We start from the raw sequence: 19302 nt of genomic DNA, 5'->3' as shown, positions 1-19302 counted from the left end.
CTTTGTTTACCAAAAAAGTGGATCTAATTGAATTTGCATTGTAAACATTAAAAGTTAAATTTTTTAATTCATATATTAAGTTTAGTTATCACACTCCCAAATCATTCTGCATAAATCCACAGATTAAAAAAAAACCTAGCAGAAATAACAATATAAAATAGCCTGCAGATTTGGTCTGACCCTGGTTATAGGTCTGTAAAATGGGATAAGTGGTATTAAATAGCATATTGGATACTGTCTAATGAAAATATGTTGATTAGGGTTGATTAGGTTTATTCAATTACTTTTGAAATAGATTAAGATTCACTTGTATTTTATTTTCTTTTTCTTTCTTTCTGTTATATAAATTTCCAAATTGCATAGATTATATAATGCAATGCGAATGTAAACCAAAATAATATAATAAAAATATTTTTTATCTTGTTTTTATTTTTATTTTTCTTCTTCTTATTATTATTTACTGGGTACATTCAAAATTGTATTATTTGTGTTTTAAACTTGATTACTTAAATGATTACTTTGTTTATCCACCACCAAAAGCATGAATTAGGCTATATTTATATACAAACTATTGGACTAGGGGAGAGCGAGGACGAAAGTAACATTGGACGAAAGTAACAAAATCGATATTCTCTGAGCCCTCACAACATTAGCTTTCAAAGCTATAACAGCACATTCAGCATGCAACCCTTGATGGAGCTGCCAAATATCAGCTGATTTCGGGACTGTGTCCTGCAGTTAGCTCCAAATTTCAATTTGTAAGAGCAAAAAGTAAATTATTGTAGCGGTTCAGTTTTCCTTTTTGCAAGTTTTGTTTCTCTTTTCATGTGTCACACTAATGATCAATTTACAGGTTATTTAGTGCAATAACACATCCTTAAGTTTGAAATGTCTGAGTTTTTCAGTGTAAAAGTAAATCAGGTTTAAATGGCAAGAGTTTTTTTATGTCCCACTGCTAATAGAAAAATCTAAATTTTCACTTCCACATTAGAGTTTGCAGTGTTTCACTTCAGATGTTTCATGAAATTATATTGCCAATAATAATATAAAATATTCCTCAATTTTAGAAAATCTTAACAATTTGCATAATTGCTAATTTTTTTAATATTTAATGGAAGTGAAATTTAAAATGAAAATGGTGTTTAATATTTTTGTATGTTTGCAGTGAACATTACCAAGGTGTTAGACAGATATATTTAAAAAAAAAAGCCAGTAAATCTAGCACATATTGTTGTGTTACTTTTGACCCACTAGTGTGTTACTTCAAAAGTAACAATGTGCAACTTTTGTTTAAAGTTATATTGGAGTTGTTCTCCACTGATACAAAAGAACACCTGATTCTGATAGACCACTCTTGTGAGTTACCATTTCAAAAAATTGCCACTCTCTGCTAATTGTTCATTATTTGTTCATGTTAACTGTTGCATTAACTAAGACATCAATATATTTAGAAGCTAGCATTACTAAATAAAGTCCACTGTTAAATCATGTTACAGTACCTAACCTAACCTTAAACCTAACCCATGAACAAATGCATCAGTGTATGGGTGAGTAAACATTATAATTAAGCTCTTAATATAAAGAGATGCATTAGAATATTAATATTAACAATAACAAAGATTATTTAATGCTTACCTAATTCATTTCGTACTGTAAATTAACATTAACACAGATTAAGCAATGCTTAAGAGATGTGTTGTTTATCGTTAATTCAAGTCAATTAATGCATTAATTGATGTTAACTAATACAACCTTATTGTAAAATGAGGCCAAGTTGGCTGCAGTTGTTTTAAGTTCAGTGTTCTACTGTTCCACTTTATTAGGTACACCTTACTAGTAAGGAATTTGACCCCCTTTTACTTTCAGAACTGCCTTAATCCTTCATGGCATAGATTCAACAAGGTACTGTAAATATTCCCCAGAGATTTTGATCCATTTTGACATGATAACATCACACAGTTGCTGCAGATTTCTTGGCTGCACATCCATGTTCCCGTTCCACCACATCCCAAAGTTGCTCTATTGGATTGAGACCTGGTGACTGTGGAGGCCATTTTAGTACAGTGAACTCATTTTCATGTTTAAGAAACCAGTCGGAGATGATTCGCGCTTTATGACAGGATGCATTATCCTGCTGATAGTAGCCATCAGAAGATGGGTACACTGTGGTTATAAAAGGATGGACATGGTCAGCAGCAATACTCAGGAAGGCTGTGGCGTTGACACGATGGCTCAATTGATACTAATGGGCTCAAAGTGTGCCAAGAAAATATCCCCATTACAACACCACCACAAGCCTGAACCCTTGATACAAGGCAGGATGGATCCATGATTTCATGTTGTTGATGCCAAATTCTGACCCTACCATCCGAATGTCACAGCAGAAATTGAGACTCATCAGACCAGGCAATGTTTTTCCAATCCTCTATTGATCAATTTTGGTGAGCCTGTGTGAATTGTAGCCTCAGTTTCCTGTTCGTAGCTAACAGGAGTGGAACCCGGTGTGGTCTCCTGCTGCTGTAGCCCATCAGCCTCAAGGTTGGACGTGTTGTGCGTTTAGAGATGCTCTACATACTTCGGTTGTGATGAGTTTTGAACCAGTCTGGCCATTCTCCTCTAAACTCTGGCATCATCAAGGCATTTGTGCCCATAGAACTGCTGCTCACTGGATATTTTCTCTTTTCGGACAATTCGTTGTAAACCCTAGTGATGGTTATGCTTGAAAAACCGAGTGGATCAGCAGTTTCTGAAATATTCAGTCCAGCCTGTCCAACAATGCCACGTTCAAAGTCACTTAAATCACCTTTCTTCTTTGTTCTGATGCTCGGTTTGAGCTGCATCCGATCGTGTTTATTATTCTACATGCCTAAATGCATTGAGGTGCTGCCATGTGATTGGCTGATTAGAAATTTGTGTTAACGAGCAGTTGGACAGGTGTACCTAATAAAGTAGCAGGTGAGTTTATACACAGTACTGCTCCAAAAATAAACGGAACACTTAAACATCACAATGTAACACCAAGTGTTTCCTTTATTTTTTGAGCAGTATATTTATCCTAAATACAACTTATGGTAACACTTTAGATTAAGTAACACTTCACACCCTTTTACTAGCTTATTACATGCATAATAAGATATGAACTGTTTATTAGCACTTAAAAAGTATGATCTTATTTGAAATACCTAATTCTACCCAATACCTAAGCCCAACTAGTAGCTAAGAAGCTAACTAGCTAAAATATGTAGTAAATGGTTTCTTAATAGCATAAATTGCAAATTCATATAAAGTGTGGCTCTAAAACACTCCAATTTTAAGACTTTTTGATTTACTTTTGATGTACAATAAACATATTTGGCACTGCGTTTGAATTTTTTTTAAATCTCCAGTGTTTATGAAAAGAGATGCTCACATTAGTTAGAGGGAACTTGCAGACTCCTGAGGTCAAGTCAGCAGGCACCTCAGGAATCACCTCTACATCGTCCTTATACCAATGGAACGCAGACTCCTTCTTCAAATTAGCCACCTGAAATGGGTCAGACACGCAAGAAAACACAAACATATATCCAGTGTGTCCAAGACATTCAGTTAGTTTTTTCTAAATCATTCCAATTCAACTTGCCTTGCAAATAAGAGTGACAGACGCATTGTCCCCAATTTGAACAGAGAGGAACTCGGTAAAGTGAGGGCCTGGAAAATGAAATTGGAAAAGCATCAACCCTACTTAATATGCACATTGACAATGCACATTATCAGATGTAACTCCAACAATTTTTTTTGTGTAAGTCTTCATACATATCTATTATTTTCCTCATCGTCTGTCTTTCCCAGAATTTCCACATTTTAAGGTGACATAGTTAAAGTGTAACTATTCATTTAACTGTTAAGTAATATTAACCACTTACATTATATGTTTGGGGTTAGAATGTGGGTAAGGTTTAGGGTTAGTTACATGTAATTATGCCTAACTCATTGTAATTACTATAGTAAGTGCATGGAGCATGTGTAACTGTTACCTTAACTTAAAGTGATACCTTTGTTTGATTGCTAAATGACAGTATTACACAGGTTTTCACATAGGGCTAGATTTAGTTTTGCCTTACTAATAAAATATTAATTTCAAAGCTGCATATCTTTGACTAATATTTAAATTAGTTTGATGATCTGAAACAGATTAAAGTCTGACAAACATGCAAAAAATAAGAAACCAGTAAGGGGGCAAACACTTTTTCACATCACTGTCTATATTAGTTTGCTTCTCTGCTTGTGGATAAGTTGATTGTGATGAGCTGTGTAACAAAGGTATAATGTATACATGTTAGTACTGTACTTTAAAACACTGGTGTATTAACACTGTATTAGCACTGTGTCAATAAGTGTTTACCGCAAATTTCTACCGTATTATTAAACAAAAAAATTCTGGAAACCACGGCTGCTGATTATATTTTATTTTTACATTGTTTTTATTAGGTTTTTTCTGTGCCACGCAGCAAACTCTCTGTCTCCCTCATGAAGCCAACACGGAAGCGAATAAAACTGCAGTTCATTGACTGACCACTTGAGGCTGGCAACAAAATGGGAGTCGATCCCATAGACATCCTATTGTAAACCCCCAACTTTACATAGTAGAAAATAGGTGTTTACAGCCTGGTACAATCATGGTTTTGGTGTACATACCTAATAATACCCTTCATTATACCCAACTGTGAGGGGTGTTTTATTTTAATAACTCATGAATTTTATTTATATTAAGGCTTAAAATGTTGCATAATTAAGCACATGGTATCTGTCATATGTGTTTTTCCTTGTGCTTTATACACATGCTTGGGGATTATTTCTTACAATTATGAAATTATATGGCATGTTGTGCAGTTAATTGTGTTCACAAACCATTAATGTCTATTTTTTGGAAGTGATATTCTTATAAAATAAAGTACATAATAATACTTAAATTATTATCCAGATTTTAATTAATAACTTTAATTTACTCCAGATTCCAACTGATTAATTAGCTCTATGCTACATGCTCAGTACATTGAAACAGGGTGCTTCAGTTTTCCCCACAAGCTAAATTGTCCGTAGTTTATGTGTGTGAATGAGCTTGTATGGATGTTTCCCAGTAGTGGGTTTCAGCTGGAAGGGCATCTGCTGCGTAAAACATATGCTGGATAAGTTGGCAGTGCTTTCCACGGTGGCAACTCCATATTAATAACTGTGGAGCGGGCTAAATCCTAAAAAAACAACTGTATTTTTTAGTAAGTGTCCATAATAAAAACTTGCCATATTCTTGCCATAATAAAAACATATTTGTAGAGCAACCCATGTTGGGTTGTCTTTAATATTTTAATAAACTTTAACAGGTTAAACTGTCCGAGATATGAACAAAAGCAAGTGATGCATCAAAGTTTGATTTAAAAAAAAATCTTGAACTGTTATACAAATCCTTAAAATCCTTAAAATAATGAATAAAAATACTAAAAATAATTAGTTTAAAAATATTGAATGCTATTAATGATATGACGTAGTTCCGCAAACTTTCTACTTCTCTGTTTATCCGCCTGACTTTACGGTCCGTTTCTTTTGACCACCCCCTTTCATTTTAAAGAATAACACAACGGTGAACGCATCAAGTATAAATGCCTCGTCCATTTCGTGAGGTGCGCATGCAGTCAGCGGAGGTGCGCAATGCGGCGCCAGGCGAAGTATAAATCCAAGCTTCACTTGGGAAATATTTTAAAAAGAAATACTAATTTCACAGGAATGCTAATGCCTTCAACTGTAACTTTGCGGAAAAGAGTTTCAAATTTTAATGTTTTAAGTTGTTTTTTTAAGTTGTCATATTTTAAGTTGTTTCTACAAAAGCAGGTTTAGAACAACAGCAAACTGTACATAACGACAGTATTATTCACATTTTTCAACAAGCGACCAATAAGGTCTTTTCGTCAATGATGCAAAGCCTGTTTGTAAAAGAGTTTATTTCAACAGCTACATCAAGGCAATGAATGCAGTACCCTCTTTTACACGAATGTACTCCCTCCTTTGGTAGTCTGCCTCAGCCAACGCTGCCTTGAAGGCTGGAACAGAAAAATAAAGCAAGAACCATTAGAGGTCAGTGGGTAGAGTTCAACAGCGCAGCACAATATCGCAAGATGAGAGCTGCAAAAACCCTAGAGCGACGCATGGCTCTCACCATCTCCGATAAGCACGAGAGAGGACTGGGCCTTGGCTCTGCCATCTTGGATCTGCACGGTGAAAGTGCCCTCGCTGTCGTCAGTGAAATGATCCATCACCATCTCAATAATGCCTGTAGCTGCGTCGTGACTCATTTTAGTTTGCTGTGAAAAAAGCGAGAGAGGTAAACATTTCTCTCCTGGGCTTTTCTTAGGAGGCTCACGCAAATGGAACAGAGAAACATAACAGATGGTAGTATTGCGAAGAAGCTGAATCTATTTATTCGGATGGGTTATGTTTTCTTGCGCCGCACAGTTGGAGCTAAACTTAAAAGGATTATTCACCTGGAATGATAATTCTGTCATCAAATACAAAACCTGCATGTGCTCAAAAAATATGTATTTTTGCTGCTTGTTCCAACTACTTATTTAAAAAGAGCTGAAGCAACACAGTTCTTGAGTTCTTTTGAGGCAGCTTAACTGTTTTATGTTCAATCAATTTAACATTGTAAAAACTATTAAGTTACCTTAATCGATTTGCATTTGGATGACATGAAAGGATTGTGTGAAACCCAGCCTTTTTGGAATTGTGTAGAACTCACTTAAACCAGAAAGTTGGGGGACAACAAAATGAGGATCCACGTACAGCCGTTCCATGCAGTGTGTAGCACAGTGAATGAAAACATCCAGCTGACGTTTAAATCTGAAAGTGCACCATGTTTAAAACTATTGATCCTTTAACAAAAGAGTTGACATAGAGTCAAATAAATGAATTGTGTTGGGTTCAGATCCTTTGCCTGAACGTGTCAATGTCAATACGATACATCACCAAATATGTAGTACCGTTCCGGTAAAACGTAAACGCACCTAAATATATATACATACAGTTGAAGTCAGAATTATTAGTCCCCCTGAATTATTAGCCCCCCTGTTTATTTTTTTCCCCAATTTCTTTTTAACGGAGAGATTTTTTTAATACATTTCTAAACATAATAGCTTTAATAACTCATTTCTAATAACTGATTTATTTTATCTTTGCCATGATGACAGTAAATAATATTTGAATAGATATTTTTCAAGACACTTCTATACAGCTTAAAGTGACATTTAAAGGCTTAACTAGGTTAATTAGGTTAACTAGGCAGGATAGGGTAATTAGGCAAGTTATTGTATAACGATGGTTTGTTCTGTAGACTATCGAAAAAAATATATAGCTTAAAGGGGCTAATCATTTTGACCCTAAAATGGATTTTAAAAAACTTAAAAACTGCTTTTATTCTTGCCGAAATAAAACAAAAAGACTTTCTTCAGAAGAAAAAAATATTATCAGACATACTGTGAAAATGTCCTTGCTCTGTCAAACACCATTTGGGAAATATTTAAAAAAGAAAAAAATATATATATTTTTTAAAGAATTTATTTATTTTTAAATTAATTAATTATTTTTTTTATTGCAAAATTGTCAGCAAATTTCTGGGAATTACCACCACAAAATCAGTCTTGTTCATTGAAAAATAAATAAATAAATAAAAAAAAAATAAAAATCACAAAAAACATGATATAGTCTGTGTAATCAGTCTTTAATTAATCACCGTTAATGTGGAAACAGTGAGGTGTGTGAGGTGCATGATGGGACTTATAGTTCAAAAGGTGACAGAATCATAGTCCGGGTGATGGTGCAAGTTTACCAGCAATCTGCAAGTCTGGATCACTGGTGATCGTAACACCCACACAATTTCTTCATGTTGTCCCAACATAAATGAAGTTTATACAAATGTAAGTAAATCGAAAAAAAAAAACAATTAAATTGATCAAAAAAAAACTCAAGAATTGTGTCTGAAATGCTTTTCAGTTCAATGAATGTGAATGGAGATAATTTACAGATCGAGACCAAGATCAATGACTTTTCTGCTATAGTGTATCAATATCAATTTGCCATTATTATATTATATTATATTATATTATATTATATTATATTATATTATATGATATTATATTATATTATATTATATTATATTATATTATATTATATTATATTATATTATATTATATTATATTATATTATCTGACAAAAGTCTTGTTGCCTATTCAAGTTTTAGGAACAACAAACAATAACTTGATTTCTAGTTGATCATTTTGTATGAGAAGAAAGGCAAAGGCCTCTAGATTACGATTATTTTACCAAAATAAAATATGATCATGCCTTGATTTTAAAATATTTAATTACGACAGCAAGGTCTGACCTACTTAGACAAAAGTATTGTCACTTAACAGATGTAATGTAGAGTATAGAATATAAAGTCATGGTACAGCGTAAAAATAAAAAATATTGTGTCTGACTCCCATGAGCTTGGAGGACTGCATCCATACATCTCTGCAATGACTCAAATCACTTATTAATAAAGTCATCTGGAATGGCAAAGAAAGCGTTCTTGAAAGACTCTCAGAGTTCATCACAACTCTTTAGATTTATATTCAATCTTTCTCCTTCAGTTTACCCCAGACATGCTCAATAATGTTTATGTCTGGTGACTGGGCTGGCCAATCCTCGACTTTATTTGCTTTCAGGAACTTTGGTGTGGAGGTTGAAATATGAGAAGGAGCGCTATCCAGCTGAAAAATTAGTCCTCTCCTGTGATTTGTAATATAAGGGGCAGCACAAATGTATTGATACCTCAGGCTGTTGATGTTACCATCCACTCTGCAGATCTCTTGCACGGCCCTATACTGAATGCAACCCCAAATCATGATTCTTCCTTCACCAGACTTGACTAATTTCTGCGAGGATCTTGAGTCCATGCGGGTTTCAATAGGTCTTCTGCAGTATTTGAGATGATTGGGATGCAGTTCAACAGATGATTCATCGATAAAAATCTACCTTCTGCCACTTTTAAAAATGATCAACCAGAAGTCAAGTTATTATTTGTTGCTCTTAAAACTGGGATAAATGACAAGGATTCTTTTTTGTTTTATATTATATTATATTATATTATATTATATTATATTATATTATATTATATTATATTATATTATATTATATTATATTATATTATATTATATTACATTATTTTGTATTATATTATATTATATTATATTACATTATTTTGTATTATATTATATTATATTATTTTGTATTATTTTATATTATATTATATTATATTATTTTGTATTATATTATATTATACTATATTATATTATTTTGTATTATATTATTTTATATTATATTATATTATATTACATTATTTTGTATTATATTATATTATATTATATTATATTATTTTGTATTATTTTATATTATATTATATTATATTATATTATATTATATTATATTATATTATATTATATTATATTATTTTGTATTATATTATATTATTTTGTATTATATGATATTATATTATTTTGTATTATATTATTTTGTATTATATTATTTTGTTTTATATTATTTGTTATTATATTATATTATATTATATTATTTATATTATATTATATTATATTATATTATATTATATTATATTATATTATATTATATTATATTATATTATATTATATTATAATAATTAAAAAAATATGATTACAAATAATTTTTTTTTTCAGTGAAATGATTACAGTAGTCAGTGATGCAAATATGTGTTTGATGGTAAAAATCTTCTTTAAAGGGATAGTTTAGCCAAAAAATACAATTACCTCACCATTTGCTCTCCCTCTTGTAGTTTCAAACCTTAAGGACTTTCTTTCTTCTATTGATCACAAATTAAGATATTTTGAAAAATGATACTTGCTGGTACCCACTCACATATTAGGAAAAAAATACTTTAGAATGGGTACCAGCTTGTTCCAAATATCTTCTATTGTGTTTGACTAAAGAAAGAAACTGAACAAGTGAAGGGCGTGCAAATAATGACAGAATTTACATTGTGGGTGAACTATCCCTTTAATGTCCCACAGAAGAAAGTCAGCTACATGTGTTTTGGAAGTACCTGATGTTGAGTAAACAAAGACAACTTTAAAATGAAAGGTGAACTGTCCCTCTCCATATAAAACTGGCTGATTTCCATCATGATATTATGAAGGCTGGGAATGTTTGTGCTATTTTATCTGTGACAGTCCTTTACCTCGCAGTTGACAAGCTCCTTGTTATTGGCAAAGAATTTGTAGGTCACAGATGAGGAGATGCCCTCAGCTTGCAGCCAAAAGCGCATACGGCCTCTCTCTAGAATCTTATAGGCCAGCTCAGTCTTCAGAGGAATAACTGTGACACAAGAGGAATGACAATCTGACATTGCTATAGTTTATTTTAAGCAATAAGCCACAGCACTTATTAGAGTGACAACTACTTTAACTTTGGTAAAAGAGATATCATTCTAGTGGTTTATATAACAGGAAACATAGCAAATTAATAAGTTTGCAGAATATAAATTAGTAATGTTAACAGTAATTTTATTTTTTAGATAAGATTGCAAACATTATTGTTCATTTGATGCTAAGCCTTTAACTGCCATTTATAAGGGATTTATTGATACAGTAATTTTATTTTACAAAAGATACAGTTTTATTTGTGTATCTTCCAATGAACAGAAATCAATAACGTCGTTTATTTTCTCTCTTTTTTTCCTGTTTAGAAGATAACTGAGCCTTTAAATGTCATTTATAAAGGATTTATAAAGCATAAATAGTGCTCACTTTAGATTAGGTCACAAAACAGCATGAAGTTCGGTTAATAAAGCATATATTAACATACATACTGTCCTAACCCTTACTATATGCCTGAATAATAAGATATATAAATGTTGATTTGAATAGTTTATTAATCGTTTACTAACTGAATGATCTTAAAAACCTCCAACTACTCCTTAATACAAATGGTTTGTAAACAATGCAATACTGAATTTAGTAATAAACAATTAATCAGTAATAAAGTATGAAAATATAATTATTAAGGACATTATAAATGTGCCTATTAGTCAAGAATACACCATTTATAGCTGTATTTATAAACTGTTTACTAACGTCTGTTAATGTAGAGTTAATATTTAACAGATAATGAATTCACTATTTGCTAATGCTTAATAGATGATTCATAGTGTGTAGTTATTAAAATGTGTTACCGATTTATTAAACTAATATATTTAATAAAATTATATTTTAGTCACCGAACATCTTTAGAAATAGAAATATAATGCATGTAAATGCATGCAAAATATTGGAAAAAATTACAAACTACAAAACAAACTACAACTAAATTTTATAAAACATTTTGCTCTTTATAACATATAACTAGGGCCAGAGTCTGCTGACATTTTTTGCTATTTCTGCAGAGAATTTGGTAAAGTTACTTTGGGAGTATCATAACTAAAAACTTAATATATGAAATAAAAAATAATAGCTTTTTAACTGTTAATGTTTGCAATGCAAATATATCTAGATTCACCTATTTGGTAAACAAAGCAAGTCATAAATATCTACTAATAGACAGAAAACAGTATTTTGTTAGATAAGCTCCAGATTTGGCTTCAGTACTGACTAATCTAATGTACAGTGTATCCAGAAAGTATTCATAGCACTTCACTTTTTCCACTTTTTTTTATGTTACAGCCTTATTCCAAATTGGATTAAATTTATTTATTTACTCAAAATTCTACACACAATACCCCATAATGACAATGTGAAAAAAGAGTTTTTGAAACTGTTGCAAACTTATTCAAAATAAAAAACTGAAAAACCACATGTACATAAGTATTCACAGTCTTTGCACAATACTTTGTTGATGCACCTTTTGCAGCAATTACAGCCTCAAGTCTTTTTTAATACGATGCCACAAACTTGGCACACCTGTCTTTGGGAATTTTTGCCCATTCCTCTTTGCAGTACCTCTCAAGCTCTATCAGGCTGGATGGGAAACAATGGTGTACAGCCATTTTCAGATCTCTCCAGAGATGTTCAATAGGATTTAGGTCTGGGCTCTGGCTGAGCCACTCAAGGACATTCACCAAGTTGTTGTGAAGCCATTCCATTGATATTTTGGAGGTGTGCTTTGGGTCATTGTCCTGCTGGAAGATGAACCGTCACCCCACTCTAAGGTCAAGGGTACTCTGAAGCAGGTTTTCATTCAGGATGTTTCATGTTACCCTCTATCCTGACTAGTCTTATAGTCCCTGCTGCTGAAAAACATCCCCACAGCATGATGCTGCCACCACCATGTTTCACTGTAGGGATGGTATAACCCTGGTGCTAAACGGTGCCTGGTTTTCTCCAAACGGAACGCCTGGCATTCACTCCAAAGAGTTAAATTTTAGTCTCATCAGACCAGAGAATTTAGTTTCTTATGGTCTGAGAGTCCTTCAGATGCCAAATCTTTTGACAAATTCCAGGCAGGGAGTGGCTTCCGTCTGGCCACTCTACCATATAGGCCTGATTGGTGGATTGCTGCACAGATGGTTGTCCTTCAGTAAGGTTCTCCTCTCTCCACAGAAAAATGCTGGAGCTCACACAAAGTGACCATTGGGTTATTGATCACCTCCCTGACTAAGGCCCTTCTCCCTCGATCACTCAGCTTAGATGGCCGGCCAGCTCTAAGTAGAGTCCTGGTGGTTCCAAACATCTTCCTCTTATGGATAATGGAGGCCACTGTGCTCATTGGAACTTTTAGAGCAGCAGAAATTTTTCTGTAACCTTCCCCAGCCGTTTGCCTCAAGACAATCCTGTCTCTGAGGTCTACAGACAATTCCTTTGTCTTCATGCTTGGTTTGTGCTTTGACATGCACTGTTAACCCTGGAACCTGATATAGACATGTGTATGCCTTTTAAAATCATGTCCAATCAACTGAATTTACCACAGGCAAACTCCAATTAAGCTGATCAATAATGATCAGTGGAAACATTATGTACCTGAGCTCAATTTAGAGCTTCACGGCAAAGGCTGTGAATACTTATATACATGTGATTTTTCAGGTCTTTTATTTTTAATAAATTTGCAACAGTTTCAAAAAATCTTTTTTCATATTGTCATTATGGGGTATTGTGTGTAGAATGTTGAGGAAAATAAATGAAGATTAATCCATTTTGGAATAAGGCTGTAACATAAAAAATGTGGTAAAAGTAAAGCGCTTTGAATACTTTCCGGGTGCACTGTATATGCACAAATATAATAGTAAAGCTTCCTATAGCAAATATTAATTTAAATGAGAAATTTGTGAGAGGTGTACTCATATATGCTGAGCACTGTAAATACAAGAGAATATTATTCATAATCTACAATCATTCATCCACTGCTACTTACTTGGATTGCGTATGTCATAGCTTATGGCCAACATCTTCTCCAGCTCTATAAATGGTGACAGAGATAACTATCGTCATTATCAACACTTTCAAGGACATTGCAGCGGACAACATCATATTTTATTATTAATACCAAAGATCTTTGAAATAGATATATTATTATCCCAACTGTTTCACCAGAGATGATGAAACATCCCTAATACAGATCAACATCTATTACACCCAAATCTGAATTGAATATGATTAGACTCTGTCAGCGGAATGTTTTGATAGTGCGTTGTACTTTATATAACTTTGAGGAAGAGCATTAATAATGGATTCGATAGTCATAATATATTAACAGGCCTCACCTTCAGCTGAAATCTTGTAGCTGGCGGACACACCATCAGTATGTGTAACAGACACAGAGAATGTGCCCAAATCCTCTTTGTCTGGGTTCTTGAAAAGCAAAGTCGAGCTAAAGGAAAATATAGCAAATATTAGTGTCTGTTCAACGGGATGACAAAAGCAAAACAAATGGAATTAAATATGCACAGACTGTGGCACAGCCCTAAATATGCTGGAAGCTAATGTGTATCTGGACCAGATTTACAGTAGTTAGGACACAGTGAACGTTTGTTTTTGCTTACTTGCTGCCTGATGTCTTGACGGCTATTCCCTTTGAGAAGTCAGTGATTTCTTGGTAGGACTTCTTCCACACAAACTTTGATTTCTCCATCATTTGGCAGCTCTCAAAAGAGAGGTAAATGTCACCTGATTGCTCATCGACGCCACACTTGATTTCCTGGATGCCTTCATAAAAACAGAAGCAGAAAGAAATTTGCATTATGTGATAAGAGGTGCAAATGACTGCAGAGATACTGGATATGCTGGATTTATGTTAGAGATCAGTGGTATTATATAAATAGTATAAAAGGTTACAGCATGAGATGATCACAGCCTGTTTCTAAACCAACTGGTTTGACTGAAATGCGAATGCAATACCGACCACATACTGTACATTTATACTAAATAAAAACAGCACACATTGTCTTGTCATATACACTAACTGGCCACTTTATTAGGTATATCTGTCCAATCGCTTGTTAACACAAATTTCTAATTAGCCAATCACAAAGCAGGAACTCAATGTATTTAGGCATGTAGACATGGTCAAGACGATCTGCTGCAGTTCAAACCGAGCATCAGAATGGGGAAGAAAGATGATTTAAGTGACTTTAAACGTGGCATGGTTGTTGGTGCTATACGGGCTGGTCTGAGTATTTCAGAAACTGCTGATCTACTGGGAATTTCATGCACAACCATCTCTATGGTTTACATAGAATGGTCCAAAACAGCGAAAATATGCAGTGAGCGGCAGTTCTGTGGGTGCAAGTGCCTTGTTAATGCCAGAGGTCAGAGGAGAATGGCCAGACTGCTTCCAGCTGATAGAAAGGCAACAGGGACTCAAAAATAAGAAGGAACAATGCAATGCAACTCATTCATTTATTTTCCTTCAGCTTAGTCTCTGTTTCAGAGGTTACCACAGTGGAACATATCAGAGTTTAAAATAGGACAAATCGTTGGTGTGTGTCTCGCTTGCACATCTGTGACAAAGACAGTAAGTCTTTGTGATGTATCAAGAGACATGAAATTCAGGGTAATGTCAGCAAGAAGGATGAACCACATCCAACAGGAGTAACTGTGGACACAAGAGGAAGCTGTCTAAAAGGGATGTCCAGGTGCTAACCTGGTTTTTATCCAATTGGTTTCCACCAATAGTGTTAGTTGAGAGCTCCACAGGATCAATATACATGGCTGGGCTGCTATAGTCAAACTTTTGATCACTCGTGCAAATGACAAACGTTGGTTTCAATGGTGCCAGCAGCAATAATCTTTGGCTGTGGACAATGTGAAACATGCACTGTTGTCTGATGAGTCCACTTTCACTATCTTTCCCACATCTAAGAGAGTTACGGTGTGGAGAAGCCCCAAAGAAGCGTACCACCCACACTGTTGCATGCTCAGAGTGAAGGATCTGGGTGCTTTGGTCTGGATGGTTTGTGTTGCAATATCATGGCATTATCATTATTGGGCCTAGGGCATATCATTCCCTAGGCCCAATACTTGTACTTGATGGGTGCTTCACTGCCAAGAAAAACCAAAGCATTCTGGAGGACCAGGTACACCCAATGGTTCAAACAATGTATCTTGAAGGTTGTGTCGTGTGTCAGAATGATAATGCACCAATGCAAGACTGGTGACAGAGTGGTTTAATGAACATGAATGTGAATTAAACATCTTCCATGGCCTGCACAGTCACCAGATCTAAATATTATTAAGCCACTTTGGGGTGTTTTGGAGGACCGATTCAGGAAAAGTTTTCCTCCACCAGCATCACATAGTGACCTGGCCACTATTCTGCAAAAAGAACGGCTCAAAATTCCTCTGGAATCTGTGCAGGACTTGTATCTGTCATTCCCAAGACAAAATAATGCTGTATTGGTTGCAAAAGGAGGCCCTACATTATACTAATGAATTATTGTGGTCTAAAACCAGGCTTCATTGTCCAACCCCTGTTTATGTACATGTATTTATGTATGTGTGTATATATACATATATATATATATATACATATACATACATATATATATATATATATATATATATATATATATATATATATATATATATATATATATATATATATATATATATATATATATATATATATATATACAGCATACACAACAGTCACTATAAACATATATTAACATTCTAGGTGCATATAAGTTTGTGAAATAATGCGTTAAGAAATCTGTCTCTGGCATAAATTCACTGTGGCCCTGATTATGACCAATCAGCCCACACAGGGCTTCCCTTCTCAGTATGCAGCACGTCTAACATTATGTATGGAGAACATGTAACACAACTTCACGCACATACTTTATATAGACACATGAAGCCACAGTGCACTCTACTGGCTGTTGGTGTTTTATCAGCACCAAGCCTTTTAGTCTTCTCGAAATGAATCATCTCGGATCATCCCGTGGCTGCTTTTTCCTTATCTGCGACTGTGCAGGCAGCTGCTCCCAAAGACAATCCAGAGCACCTCCCATGGTGCCATCCACGCCGAGCCACACTGCTCTCTCTCTCTCACTTTGAACTACTCTTATTCCTTTAAAAAATAAACATCCCTTCAGAACGTTCTGATATTAAGCTATACTGCTTTCTGGATAGTTGGATAGTAATGCAAATTTAAACTGGGCAAAACTGATGGCAGTTTCCTGGTCTTATTGTACACTATTCATCAGTGCACAGTATTTAAAGATCTTAAAAATAGACACAAAATCTTCATAGTCTTTAATATTTTTAATTTATTATTATTATTATTATTATTATAATTTCAGCAGACAAATAATAATAATATTTGCCAGAGATGGATTGCAGGTGGAAGGGCATCAGCTGCGTAGAACGTGCTGAATATGTTGGCGGTTCATCCCGCTGTGGCGACCCCGGAAGCCCGAAAAGAAAATGAATGAATAATATATATATATATATATATATATATATATATATATATATATATATATATATATATATATACACACACATTATATACAGATTTTTATTTTTATTATTATTGATATAGTTTTATTATATTTATATTATTAATTTGGAAGTACTTTTTTTGTACTGTGATCTTAAATTATGTTGTCATATTGACTCTAGTTTTGTCTTTGGTACTAATGTACACTTACTGGCCACTTTATTAGGTACACCTTACTAGTACTGTGTTGAACCCATTTTGCCTTCAGAACTGCCTTTGTGGCATAGATTCAACAAGGTACCTGTTCTACCACATCCTAAAGGTGCTCTATTGGATTAAGGTGACTGTGGAGGCCATTTGAGTACAGTGAACTCATTGTCATGTTCAAGAAACCAGTCTGAGATGCTTCGCTCTTTATGACAAGAAGCGTTATCCTGCTGGAAGTAGCCATCAGAAGATGGGTACAATGTGGTCATAAAGAGATTGACATGGTCAGCAACAATACTCAGGTAGCCTGTGGCATTGACACGATGCTCAATTGGTACTAATGGGTCCAAAGTGTTCATTATGTTGACGCCAAATTCTGACCCTACCATCCAAATGTCGCAGAAATAGAGACTCATCAGACCAGGCAACATTTTTCCAATCGTCTATTGTCCAATTTTGGTGAGCCTGTGCGAATTGTAGCCTCAGTTTCCTGTTCTTAGCTGACAGAAATGGCACCCTGTGTTTTCTTCTGCTGCTGTAGCCCATCTGCCTCAATATTCGTGGTGTTGTGCATTTAGCGATGCTCTTCTGTATACCTCAGTTGTAACGAGTGGTTATTTGAGTTACTGTTGCATTTCTATCAGCTGGAACCAGTCTGGTCATTCTCCTGACCTCTGGCATCAACAAGGCATTTGTGCCCACAGAACTGTCGCTCGCTGGATATTTTCTCTTTTTCTGACCATTCTCTGTAAACCTTAGAGATGGTTGTGCTTGAAAATCCCAGTAGATCAGCAGTTCCTGAAATACTCCTGAAATACTCAGACCAGCTTGTCTGGCACCAACAATCCAATTCTGATGCTCGGTTTGAACTGCAGCAGATCATCTTGACCATGTCTACTTGCCTAAATGCATTGAGTTGCTGCCATGTGATTTGCTGATTAGAAATTTACGTTAATGAGCAGTTGGAGAGGTGTACCTATTAAAGTGGCCGGTGAGTGTATATACACAAATATATTTTTAAAAACATCCTATAGGAAATTATCATTTAAACAGAGATCTGTTAGGGGTGTACTCTCTCCCAAGTGGAGAAAAAAACACTTGTATTTAAAGTATCTACCACAGGTTCTATGCATCCCAAAACCCTTGCAACAAGGTTCCATTCATTTTTAATTTTTTTTTATTTATTTTACCAATAATTAAGGTGTCACGGTGGCACAGTGGGTAGCACAATTGCCTAACAGCAAGAAGGTTGCTGCTTCAAGCCTCGGCCGGTTGAGTTGGCATGTCTGTGTGGAGTTTGCATGTTCTCCCTGTGTTGGCATGGGTTTCATCCGGGTGCTCTGGTTTCCCCCTCAGGTCCAAAGACATGCAGTACAGGTGAATTGGATAAGCTAAATTGTCCATAGTGTATGTGAGTGAATGAGAAGGTGTTTCCCAGTGATGGGTTGCAGCTGGAAGGGCATCCGCTGGATAAAATATATGCTGGATAAGTTGGCGGTTCATTCCGCTGTAGCGACCCCGGATTAATCAAGGCACTAAGCCGAAAAGAAAATGAATGAATGAATGAATAAATTCACTTGCAAATATAAAGTAAATGGAAGTAGTGGGTTGTAAACAACATGTCAAATTCCCCATAAGGCAGTGCTTCAGCACACAGTTTGTAACAGTTGGAATATCATTATCATTAGCAAAAAAAGCCATGTGAATAGATTAAGTGTTAAATTAATGCCAAGAAATTTGACAGTAAAATCTGTATTTAGCAGCTTTTTACAAACACCACCAAATCAATAAACAAGAGATATTCTTATTCTTCGATTATTAATATTAGCATGAAGCCATTTACAGTGCGTTTCTGGATATTTTCATGAGTCCAACAGCTGCGCTACACAAAGCTGACAGAAAACGTGAAGTAAAAAGTAGTTGCTATGGAAACAACACCCCGTCTTGTCTAGTTGCATCAGTGCAAACTGGCAGGTTTTATAAGGCTGCAGACCGCAGTCTTTTACAAATAGTTACAAGTTTCTGCTCATTTTGTTGTAATGCTGTAAGCTCATCCTAAAATAAAACCGCATTCAAAAATATACCTTCCAGTACACTCAGTATTCTCTCATTTGAAAGCCTTCA

The 19302-nt window shown here is 34.7% G+C and overlaps 1 protein-coding gene across 1 annotated transcript in view; it reads right to left on the bottom strand.

Annotated features, from left to right (window-relative positions):
- Positions 1 to 19302, bottom strand: part of myom2b (myomesin 2b) — a 92539-nt gene that overhangs the window by 21581 nt on the left and 51656 nt on the right. The window contains exons 21-28 of the mRNA XM_056471022.1: positions 14072 to 14234; positions 13793 to 13899; positions 13444 to 13488; positions 10280 to 10416; positions 6188 to 6332; positions 6009 to 6071; positions 3620 to 3687; positions 3410 to 3523 (exon numbers count right to left, since the gene is read on the bottom strand). Coding sequence (XP_056326997.1) covers positions 3410 to 3523; positions 3620 to 3687; positions 6009 to 6071; positions 6188 to 6332; positions 10280 to 10416; positions 13444 to 13488; positions 13793 to 13899; positions 14072 to 14234 — 842 coding nt within the window. The remainder of the gene's footprint in view (positions 1 to 3409; positions 3524 to 3619; positions 3688 to 6008; positions 6072 to 6187; positions 6333 to 10279; positions 10417 to 13443; positions 13489 to 13792; positions 13900 to 14071; positions 14235 to 19302) is intronic.

The sequence above is a fragment of the Danio aesculapii genome, chromosome 13, assembly GCF_903798145.1.
Source record: "Danio aesculapii chromosome 13, fDanAes4.1, whole genome shotgun sequence".
NCBI classification, from domain to species: Eukaryota; Metazoa; Chordata; class Actinopteri; order Cypriniformes; family Danionidae; genus Danio; species Danio aesculapii.
The sequence above is the reverse complement of the archived record's forward strand: the minus strand, read 5'-3'. Positions and strand labels throughout refer to the sequence as shown.